At 36.0% G+C, this 12,380-nt stretch overlaps 1 protein-coding gene across 9 annotated transcripts in view; it reads right to left on the bottom strand.

The window, feature by feature from the left end:
• Positions 1–12,380, bottom strand: part of LOC129549383 (pro-neuregulin-1, membrane-bound isoform) — a 245,493-nt gene that overhangs the window by 24,789 nt on the left and 208,324 nt on the right. For 4 of the 9 annotated variants that reach the window (XM_088832702.1, XM_088832701.1, XM_088832699.1 and 1 more), the window contains one exon: positions 4,083–4,141. The exons of 1 other annotated variant lie outside the window; for it this stretch is intronic. In XM_088832702.1, the coding sequence (XP_088688828.1) occupies positions 4,083–4,141 (59 nt within the window). Of the gene's footprint in view, positions 1–4,082; positions 4,142–4,666; positions 4,735–12,380 lie in introns of all 9 variants that reach the window. 4 more of the 9 variants (XM_088832706.1, XM_088832705.1, XM_088832700.1 and 1 more) reach the window with 2 other exon arrangements.

The raw sequence follows: 12,380 nt of genomic DNA on the forward strand, positions 1-12,380 counted from the left end.
TAAGCCCTAACAAGGAAACAAGCAGAGGAAGCATGCATCAGTCACCCAAGTCCTGTAGCAAACACTACTGTAATTTATTTGACTATTGGTGGCTACATTTCTTTCATTGTGAGTCAAGAAAAGCAGAATACACAAATACTTTTCATTTTCTGAAGAGGTTATTACTTTCTATCTGTTCTATTTAATCTAATGTTGGCTTAGGCTTATTACATATCATATGTTTCCTATTGAACATCTGCCTAGCCACTCCATTTTTCAAATTAAATTAATAATTCAAAAACACGAAGGTTACTGTAAACAATTTAGCTTCCTTTTCTACATGTGATTTCCTGCTGTGCAGTAAGCAATATAAAAAATTAATTTAAATCTGAGTCTTTAGAAACTATTAAGTATTGACTCACTAATCTTTTGCTGTAGGATTTTATAATTGTTTGAAGAAAACTGATTGACCTGTAGGTTAATTTAAATTTTCAATTGCATTAGAGAAAAGAACAAGAAAACTTCTTGAAAAGTTGAAATTGTCCATGCATGCAATTATAATTTCTGTTAACATTTGAAGACATTCTTGGGTTTTCTTAAGCAATTAATCTCAAAGAGGCATGTGTCCTCTTGACTTTTGCCCCCCTGAGGTTTCCAGAGGAGTCCTGTCAATGTCATTTCTAAATGGGACCAATCTAGCCACTGACTTCTAATTTTCAACTTACCTTTACAATAGTAGATGCTTTTTTTTTTCACATATACCAATCCATATTGCCACTGAACCCTTTGAAATGCAATAGGAAACTCCTTTCTTCGAAGTTTCCATATGCCATGAGCAAGTATGTTCATAAAAACACACACAGTGAAATCTCACTAATGCTTAGCTGGAGTTAATAATTCTGTTACAGGTTGATGTGTCTTTATTCTACTTTCAGCAAGATATACATGTTTGATAAAGAAACTAATAACTTCAGTGAGTTTTAAAAACATTTGGAAAAATCAACACAAATAATTTAGGCACTAGTAACCTATGAATCAAAAATACTTTTAAGGCTGTCTGAGTTTACTCATTCTGAGGATATGCCTCTAAGTTCTGAAATTGTACTCTTTTAAAATAGTCTATAATTTGGGCTATTCTAGAATTACTTCCTATTAGATGTTAGTTTATATATGACCTATTTGCTCCATACTGCTTGAAACTATTGAAACTGTGAGTGTGTTTTTTCTTATAGTCTATAAATCGATTATTGATTGTCTGTATACACAAACACAGACACACACGCACAACACACACACAACACACACAACACACACACAATGATGAAAACAATCCTTTCAAGCAGGAACTCTGTGTCGAGAGGGGTGAAATCTAAAGCTTATTAACCTCAACAGTATTTTCCAAGAAAGTATTATAAAGGTTTTATTTCAAGGCAAATGGCTTCCTTCAAGAAAGCCCTATAAAAGATATATGTGTTCCTTTCTTTTATATTTTAAATCAGTTTTTATAAATCAATACATGTCCCATAGGACACCCTGACCAGAAAAATTGTATTAAATCCTAATAATGTAAGCTATGTGTTTAGAAGCATTTAAAAAATTGTATGTTCTTTTACAATGTGATTCATCAACTGAAAATGTGGTTTGGTAAGTTGAACAATGTTTCTCTCTGAAGCTGGGGAATATTTTTTCTTTTAAAATGTATGATATGCATTTCAAACTTTATGATAAGTAAATTTTAAACTTTACCAAGATGGCAACACTTTTTAGCTTTTGTGTAGCTTTCATTGCTAGTTGAACATAAAGTTCTTAGAGCAGCAAATATTTATTTCCCTGCCTTCAATGTGAAGGTTTGTGGAAGTAAAAACTGAGAATTTAAGACATGGAAGTTAGAAAATTAACTCTGGGCAAGACAATTTTGGAAAGCAGTTTCTGAATGGAAGCTCTTGCTTTTCCAGACACGAGGCAGGACTGATGCACAGTCATTACAGACTTTGTTTATAAATGTGCTCCCTATCTATCTTTGTTAAATCAGGTTAAATCTGAATGCTGTTTTCCTGGACATCTTCCAAAAGTGCCACTGAAAGCTTACTAAAGAATTTATTCAAGGAATCACATTCCGATTAAAATACATAATGGCTATTTTAAAATTATATCTTATGAAAGAGAATACGGTCTAAAAGAGAAATTGAGAACATTTTTTCAGGTTCTGCTGTCAGATCTCACTGCATCATTATTTTGGAAAATGCCTTCATTTTTACATTGCTTTCAGTGCACAATGATATTCCAAAAATTTAAGTACAATGCACATGTTCAGAATTTTCATTAAAGTCTAAAATATAATTGTACTGAATTTATACAGTCACAGACATTTGTAAATCCATGTCATTTGAATACAAACATTTCTAAAAGGAATGGCTGTATTAAGTAAAATTCTGTTATTTACCTTCTGTTTTTACGCTCCATCTTATCTAGCTTTATAACAATAATCTATAGCTATAGAGAGAACAATTCTGTCCAGTAAAGGCACTTTATTTAAGGCTTTTGAATAAAGAGGAGACTGTGTCTGAAAATTTGGCAATGCCAATTTATCACTTTTTCACAACAAAAAATGGTCTTTAATGTGATTTTTGATATGTAGCTTTTGTAAATACATCAGAAGTACCACTCACTAAAAAAATGATCAAATAGTATGGGTCCAATCTCCTCATAATGCATATGAAATTTCTTTTTTGATAGAATTTTTTCTTCCATGACTGTTAACATGAGAAATAGAATGTTATTCTTTGCATGAATACAAATAAGGGTCAAATCTCATTCTTTTAGGGCCCCCAAATGACCAATTTCTAGCAATGTTTCTTGTGTTACATGAATTTATACCACAATACACTATGTGAAATATTTTGGGGGGTAAGCAATTGGCAAGCCGAATCAGAAGCTGACAAATCCAATACAATGCTTTTGTAAATAAAATCTAATAGCATATGGCCACGCTTACGAATTGCTTTTGTGCTCCATCGGCTGAGTTTTCTGTGGTTATGACAGTAATGGCATGGTCTGCCAATGTAAAAGCATTTACTATCTGATCTAAACTTACAGAAAAAAAATTGTCACCTTTGATCTACGTGGATAACTATATGGAATCTATTTTTAAAATAATGTTTTGAAAGTTCCAGAATTAAAAGCTAAAGTCCTTATTCACAAAAGAAGGACAAATACATAGTTTAGTTATCCATGCAGTTATATGCAATGTAAACGGTCTTTTAGGAATGTTCAAAATTTCATGAAGCCACAGAAATACAACAAAATTTCCCGGTTCTCATTTTAAAAGTATACATATAGCAGTGAACTGTGATATTTCATAGTAACTAATAAATATTTTTTAAAAACAACTTTGTCCTAAAATTATTATTGAGAGTAGAATAACATAAATAAGTGATTTAACAATTCATCTAAAAATCATTTAGACCTGAATCCCTTGTTTCCTAAACAAGGTCAAATAGAAGCCAGGCTATCTCCTTTGCTGTGAAATGTTTGCTTTTAATTTTCCTACTCAGTGCTTTTTTTTTTTTTTTAATGCAAACTGTTTGGTTAATGAAGAGAAACATCTGAACTCTTTTTATTCTGTTTATTTGTCAGAAAGAACACATTCTGAACCGAAGCAAACTTACCATCATTTCAAGTGTGTACTGGTTACAACTTAGCACACCTCCTTTTCAAGGATGGGGTCATTTTATAAAGAAGATGGACTGTCCCGTGGAATGATCTTTATTTTCTCAATAAAAGTGAGACTTTTCAAGGCCTTTATTGTCATTGCACTGGGTGAGAGAGACTATCATGTTGTATCACAGTAATTCAAGATCAATTTCAGAAACACGGGAACCTCACGCACCTATGAGTAGCTCAGAGCCCACTAGTCACGAACAGAGGAAGTCATACAATTGCTCGTGTTAATGTTCTCATGCGACAGGCAGAGGCAGTCAATGTTAGACCTGGTAAAACGCATCTAGTTCTAGGTGGAATCTGAGGGGAGATGCGGCAACAAGAAAGCGGCACCAACTGAGCATGCTCCTATTCAGGCAGAGACAGAAAGGGAGTGGACGTACTGTAGAAGCTGGCCATTACGTAGTTTTGGCAGCGATCACCAGTAAACTCATTTGGGCACCTGAGAGAAGAAACAAAAAAACAATGGTAGAAAAAAAAACAGAGAAAAAAGAGAAGAGGTGAATATATGCTAGAAAGAAGCCCCTTCAGTGTCATTCGACTGAACTTGGTGAGTTCACTCTCAGGAACTGAGTCCTGTCCTCATCATGGCTTTTAGACTCTGGCGTTCACCCCGATGGGATAAAAATTTGGACAAACATGATAGAAAGATGTTTTCTTCAACTAGGTTTTCGGCTTGATAGTGTTGGTACAATGCATTGGAAGGAAAGGAGTTTTGGTGGGCCCACCCAACATGATTGCCAGCATCACGGACCACCCTGATGGGTTTTATGAAATTGATGACCTTTGTGGTTTGTTGTGGAGACATAGCTAGACCAGATCATATTGAATGGGTTTCTGCCCTGAGTGGGTTAACCATGATTAGAACAAAAGGAATCAGTCACAACTGAGCTGTAAAGGCACCAAGTGGTAGCGATTGTTGCTGTAGTTTGGGGGAGAGAGCAAATTTCAGATTATTTTAACATACTTTCTTGGGTTTGGACTTTCATGGGCACATTCTCAGTACATCTCGCTCCAGTGAATCCAGGTTGGCACCTAGAGGGTAAAAATGTAATAAGCAATCGAACGCTAAAGACACTGAACTTTCAGACTGGCAATTTTCCTCCTATGGAGTATGGAGAGTCCTACAAATGACCTGGTGGCTGAACAACATAAAGAAAAGAAGACAAAACATTTAGAAAACCACGTCCCATGAAAACTGTGGGGTATATATTTCTGTTGTTTGCTTCAGTCTTCGTAAAATCAGTTAACTGAAATTTAACTAGTGTGAGGCTGAAAGGTTGAAAGGGCTTGGCAAGGTATGGGCAGATAAGTCATTATCTCTTGGGCATTTCCGAATTTTTCAATGATCAACTGACGTTGAAACACTGGTTTTGGTAAGAGCTTATATGGTTGCATCCATCATCATTTACCATTTAAATAATTCTGAGTTTTTTCTTTGGTAGACATAATTTTGTACTTCATTACATTTTGTTGTTATTTAGTCATTAAGTCATGCCTGCCTCTGTGACCCCATGGACTGTAGCCTGCCAGGCTCTTCTGTCATTGGTATCTTTGAAATCATCAAATTATAATAGGAGTCAAGCACTTTCACACTCTAATGATTGAGAAAAATGACATCCTCCTTTTTTTAAAAGATAATATAAAGTAGGTCTTATTTTTAATGGTGTAAAAAATCTATAGAGGCAGATTTTTAGTAGTACAAATTTCACTTCATGCAATTATCCCAAATCAAATACAAATACATTTAAAACATTTAAACAGTTATTCTTCTACTGAAGTATTTAATGAAAATCATTTTGCATTTAAGGTAAACTGTTTTGAAACTGTATAAAATTTAAATTTTACTCACTCACATTTGCCTATCAAAACTGCAGAATCTTGGTAGAATACTGTTCTCAAGGTCTTGGGATGGGGCTGTGCCTAGAGATGGAAGTCCTTTACAACTGCTTTTTTTGTTGCTGTCACTCCAGTAACTAAAGCATTTCAGAATGGATTCATTTTACCCCAAATATCGTACTCCAAGAAACAGGGTCATCAAAAAGTTCCAGGACACAAATATACTTCTTACAGGTGTCCCACAATGATAACTATGATTATTATTAATAGTTCATCTAGACCATAAACATCATGCATGATTTCTTTTCCAGAATAAATAAAAATAAACACCACCTTTTTGGTATCAAAGAGATGTGAATAAAACTATTCATTTTTTGCTAATATCAGGTTGATTTTTTTTCATTCCCCTTAAAGCCAAATTCAATACCAAAAAAACATTCTCAAGTGATTTGGGACATCTGCTTCACCAATTTCACGAAGAATGGCTTTTAAGAATAAATACTAGCATTTCCATATTTTCAGCCCTATGAGTACTTATGTAAATAAAGTATAATTATGATCATTAATAATAATATCAATAAGCTTAACAACAAATATCTTGTTATTTGCATAGTTTTTTAAAATTCTTCAAAAAAAGTTTTTATAAATGAACTGGTTATTTTTGTACAGAATACTTTTCCTGAAATGAGTAGAGGAAGACCTACCTAGAGAAATACAAGAAAAACAACTATAACCTGTGAGGTTGGGTCATTTCTTATGAATATGTCATTCTACCTGCTTCAATTAAGAATGTCTTTCCATGTAATTTAAGAAAAACACATGGAACCTTGTTTTCCATGTAACTTATTTGATGTAAAAATTTGTGAAGTATATGAGATTTTATTTTTATATTTTTTCTGAACCAGGACCATAAATCCATATAGACATACACTATAATTAAGTAGGTAATTCCAGAACTAAATATATTCTATAATGATTATTTCATCTTACCTGTTTGCATTCTTCATAAAAATTTAAATTCTTAATTTGATCACATAATAATCCATTTGCTTCATACAAAGAACATAGTATAAGATGTGTGACTATGGTGTGTGTGTGTGTGTGTGTATGTGTGTGTGCGTGCCTGTGTGTGTGAGAGAAATATTAGAGGTAAGAAAACGACTTAAGAATCATGAAATTCACGAAGAGCTCAAGAATCATGAATCCCTTAAGATAAGAAAAACATTTATTAGAAAACTGCCAATTATGCATCTTAGATGACATTTTTGAAATAAGAAGGCATGGGACAACTAGATGAAGGGGATCAAAAATCCTACCCAATCAATTTTCTAATTAGTACAAGATTCTAAAATGATGTTTCCTAGGAAACTAGTATTATAAGATGGTGGTTTATCACTATCATAAAATGATACAGAATATTTGGTGCAGTAATGGTAGATCAGCATAAGGTATACCAACCCTTTTTGGAATTACCCGCTATGTCTGAACCAGAGCTATCCTTTCACTAATGTTTATCTTCACTTAGATGCATTTTCTTAGTGTAAATTCTTCTTATTATTCAAAGTGGGGTCCAAGGATCAACAGAATCAGCAGCTGCTGGAATCTTGTTAGTAGACACATAGTCTCAGGCCCCAGTCTAGAACTATGGAATAAGAATCTGCATTTTAACAAGATCCCTAAGAGATCTGTATGCACATTAAATGTAGGATATCAGGGATCCTGACTTCCAAAGATGGAGACTAAGAGCCTCTATCCTAGCATTGCATAATCTTGCTGTTTGGATGTGAGAAGTCCATTTGGCTTCACTGGGCCACAGTTGTCTTCAGTGATAAAATGAAAAGATTTATCTAAGTGATTATCAAAGGTTTCTTTTTACCACAAAGGTTCTGGGAGTCACTCTCCTACATGGAATCACTGTGCAGAAACCTGGCATCATCTCTTCTGAATGTATGACCAGTCAGGGAGGACTCAAGAACTTTAAAATGATTCTTCTGATAGAATTGACTTTTTAAGACAATCATGGAGGCAAAACAAATGTCAAACACCTATTCCTAGGCCAGTCAAGGGTTCAGAGCTATAATCATTATGTAACTTTTGTGGACATCTGGAGTTGTTGCCCAATCAGACGGGAGGAAGTGGAAACAACTTCTGCATAAGCAAACTGCAGACTGCATTGATTGGGCAGAGAAAGCATATGCAAATGGAAATGTACCTGATCTATAAGGTGTGAGTCGCTCAGTCGTGTCTGACTCTTTGTGAACCCATGGACTGTAATCCACCAGGCTCCTCTGTCCATGGGATTCTCCAGGCAAGAATACTAGAGTAGGTTGCCATTTCTTTCTCCAGGGGATCTTGCTGACCCAGGGATCGAACCTAGGCCTCCCACATTGTGGGCAGATTCTTTACCATCTGAGCTACCAGGGAAGCCCATCTGATCTATAGACTCTGATTAAACTCTACAATATGACTCCTAAAAGAACAAGGTGACAGTCTGGCTGCTGGCATACTTTTCGTTAGCATTGTCCTTTAAGCAGCCAATCTGTCACCTTCTTCAGCGATAGGAGTAGACTAGCTTTAATCTCATTGTGAACAATATGCTCTGGCCCGAGTCTGAGCACCTTCCAAGAATTCTTTGTCTTAGAAGAATCTGTCTGAATAACAATTGAGCCCTTACTGTAGCTTCAAAACTATATATACCATTTGTTTTACCGATCAGATTAGAAGATGGAGATATTTTTAAAAATTTTAGTATTTGCTCTTATACAAAGAGAAACAAAGATAAGCAAAGGTAAGCAACTTTTGTTCTATATTTGTTCTTCAGGAGATGAAAATTCACAGACAGTTTCATCTGAACGAAGCACTGTCTCTTCAAATACAACATCAACTCTTTCCCATGTCCACGCCCTAGGTGAGGGACTCCTTATTTGGCTCTCATTGCATGGTGCCTCGGAGAAGGCAATGGCACCCCACTCTAGTACTCTTGCCTGGAAAATCCCATGGATGGAGGAGCCTGGTGGGCTGCAGTCCATGGGGTCGCTAAGAGTCGGACACGACTGAGCAACTTCACTTTCACTTTTCCCTTTCATGCATTGGAGAAGGAAATGGCAACCCACTCCAGTGTTCTTGCCTGGAGAATCCCAGGGAAGGGGGAGCCTGGTGGGCTGCCGTCTATGGGGTCTCAAAGAGTCGGACACGACTGAAGCGACTTAGCAGCAGCAGCAGCAGCATGGTGCCTGCATCTCTTCCACTGCCCTGACCTGTTGGTCTTGTGATTATCTCTTTGTGAAGACGGTGAACAAATTCCGATCATTTTATAGCTCTGATGTTTTAGCCCAGTGCCTGGCTCCTGAAGGACTCTCATAAAATACTGGTTAAATTGAACCTGACTAAACGTTAGAACATAGTGTTCAATAAAGAACTATATCAAAGAGACCCATGTAGCCAATTGATTGACCAAGTACAGGTCAATATTGAACTTTTGGCTTTTATTTCTATAGTTTGTGACCAACTCTCTCCTCTGTAGACTTCCAAATATATATATATATATATATTTTATAGTACCTTCCTCACAGATTCCTTCCCCTACCCTATACAGAAACCTTTAAAATTGAGTCTGGAATTTGGAAAAGACTCCATAGAACTCTTTAACAGTAAGTCTGTTACCTCAAATTTAAATCCTATTAGTGAAATACCATTTAACCCAGGATTCAATAAAGCAGTTACAGTCTAGTAACCAAGACTTCTGCATAGTAAAAAAAAACCCAAAAAACGGTCCTTAATAATAACCTTAATACATGGTGATTATCCTGATATGCTTACTGTGTAATCGATTATTAGTATCGATTATCACTAAACTGTGAATCAGTTTAGTGTCTGGTGTCTTTTTTACATTCTAATTGAATAAATTATTCCCCCCCCCTTTTATTTTGGTGGAGACACTAGATATCGTTAAAGATATTTCCAGAACCCCAAGAAACTTCCAGTTATTTAGGATTTGCTAATTTTATAAGCCATTATAAATGGCTTAGTTGTTTTTGAAATTTATGGTCAATTTATAAACCATCCTTGCATCCCTATTCTTCCTGTCTTTACTTCTTGGTTTCACTAATTTTCATTAGGTTCTCCCTCGATCCGACAGGAGAAGGGAAACAGGTTTGCGTATGGTATTTCCCCTCTATTTACCCATCACTCCACCAGGAGATATTTTAGACAATCATCCAAAAAAGAAGAAGCCCTACTGCCTTTTCATTCTACCTCAATACTAGTTGGGGTACTTCCTTCATATAGTACAACATCTGAAGCAGTTTCTCGGGTGTCCATGTTTACAAATAGTAGGCAACGGAAAGGCCAATATATACGTGTGAAGGGTTATCGGTGAGTTTAAACATTAGGCATTAAGGACTTTGGCTCATACTCTGTAAACCAGACTTGGCAATGTACATACTACAGTGCTAGCTTGTGTTTCTACAGGATCCTATTGCAAGGGTTGACTTTTTTCACCCCTTCACTCGGGATTCTGACTAAAACTCGCCCACTGACTGGCTGAGTATCTGTGTTGTACATTATTCTTCCCCAAATGGATTGTTACTATTAGTCTGCATTTTTCCAAGATGAACTGCATTCTGTTATCTACTGTGAAGTGAAATTTCTTAAGGTTCTTATATGCTTTTCTAATTTGTGTTTTAGTGTTCCTTATGGTATCATCTGCAAAAGACATTTGTTTCCTCAAGGAAATGCCTTCTTCAACATCATTAAAGAAAATATTAAATATAATATGTTCCTTCAATAACATTTCCTACAGATCCAACCTTAGACCTCCCCATCACTGTTCAGCTAGTATGGATCATCCCATTGCTTTTTTATTATGATCTGGGGACTAGTTCTCAATATTTGAGATAACGGTATACATAAAGTGGCCACAGTGGACTCATGGATAAATACTGAGGGGGGAAGAAAAGCTAAGTCACCCTGGATCTGCACTGTTGTTTTTCAATGTCTAAGACATACAATCCCACTAATGAGGTGTCGGTGTTTATGAATTAACCTCTCCTTGTCTGAACCCTGGTGCCCTTCCCAAAGTTCTGTTTGTACAGCTTGTTCTGAAATGCTCATCTGTAGATGAAAATCCTTGCCATTGTTTACTCTAAGTGATGTATCCTTTACTTTGGGGTCAAACAATTTCATCGGATATGGGCTCAGTCTATAGCCCATACATCTCTCTATCCTTGTGACATGATGACTTATGGACTCGGCTAATCTGTGGTTTGCTTTTGTCTCTGGAGGATGCCCCTATACACAGCATAGCAATTCTGAACCTTCCATCCACTCCAGCCTCATCTGATGATGAAACCTCTAAATACTCACTTTTGACTTAAACCTTTCAATAGAAATATTTCAAAATGGTGCATTTCATTTTAATTTTTGATTTTCCCCCAGATTTATGGAGGTATTATTGACAATATTGTATACACTTAAAGTGTTCAAACTGATGATTTGATGTATTATACATTGTCAAATGATTACCACAATAAACTAATTAACTCATCAGTCACCTCATATGGTGACTATTTAAAACTTTTTTGGTTATAAGACAAATAATTTCAGTTATAAGATAACTTATAACTTCTTCAGTTATAAGACAAAAAAACCTCCTGGGATCTAATGTGAAATTAGTTCATAATACGGTATTGTATACTTGAATTTTGCTGAGAGATCATTTTATTTTAAATAGATTATATGCTTCTCAAGATGAGGGCTGCATACACATTTTTCCCCCATGGAGACTCTGCTTCTGGCTGGTTGGTGTCCTCCATGATACATTTCCTTTCCTCCCTAAATACTTGTCAAAGCACTCAGCACACCTATCATTTACAATTTAATTAATGACTTGAAATCTGCCTGCTACTCACAATGGCCTATGGACTCCATGAGGGCTGAGACCATGTGATTTTGTTTACTACTTCATAATGAGCAGGAGCACAGAATTTGCCTCATGGAAGGAGATCAATAAATATATGTGGCTGCCTAACTGATTTCAGGAGAAAAAAAGAACCAAGCTATTAAGAACACAATGCAACTGCTTTTAGGTCAAACTGCTGCTAAATTGATTTCTATGAGAACCAAAATATTTCCTTCCATTTGTCTTCATGAAAGTCAAAATGAGTTAATAAGTACCTAGGAAGTACACAGCAGGATTGCAGATTCAGAGGGACACAGAAGAAATGAGTATTCCTTCAATAACATTTTCTACATGTTACTGTAGGAAATGGCTACAATGACCATCACTGTAGCGAGGTCATCTGAAGAGCGGACTCTCTAGATCTTTGCCATGTGAGTCCCACCCACTCACAAAGGTTTGTCTCCCTTCTCAATGTGACAGCAGGTACGTGTCTCACTTGCTCTGAAGGATGAGGTCTCCCTGAGCTGGCTGTTTTTAGGCACTCCAGGACTAACCCAAAATATATTCCCTTGCTCTATTCCAAATGTCTCCTTCTACAGCCACCAGGACACAACTTGAATCTGAACCACCAGCTACTAATGTGCTATAAATATATTATTTTCATCATCATTTTTACTTGCATCAATTACTAAGCAAGGATTTTATAAAACCTTAACTAATGTCTTGACTTTTTCTCCCCATTTTATCTAGTGCCCAGGCGTCTCTAATCTGTATGGAAGTCTCTCTTCCCTAACCATCTTCTAGGTTTATGGTGTACCCAACCTGTTCTAGAAGGTACTATACCCTTGATTAGTTGTCACAATGTCCAAAGTCCTCTCCCTGGTTTTCAGAGCTCAGAAACGGATTCTCCTGTCTATTGACATTTTTTGTTTGTTTTTACTTC

The sequence above is a fragment of the Moschus berezovskii genome, chromosome 26 (assembly GCF_049115385.1).
Source record: "Moschus berezovskii isolate FMDL1 chromosome 26, NW_MosBer_1.0, whole genome shotgun sequence".
Taxonomy (NCBI): domain Eukaryota; kingdom Metazoa; phylum Chordata; class Mammalia; order Artiodactyla; family Moschidae; genus Moschus; species Moschus berezovskii.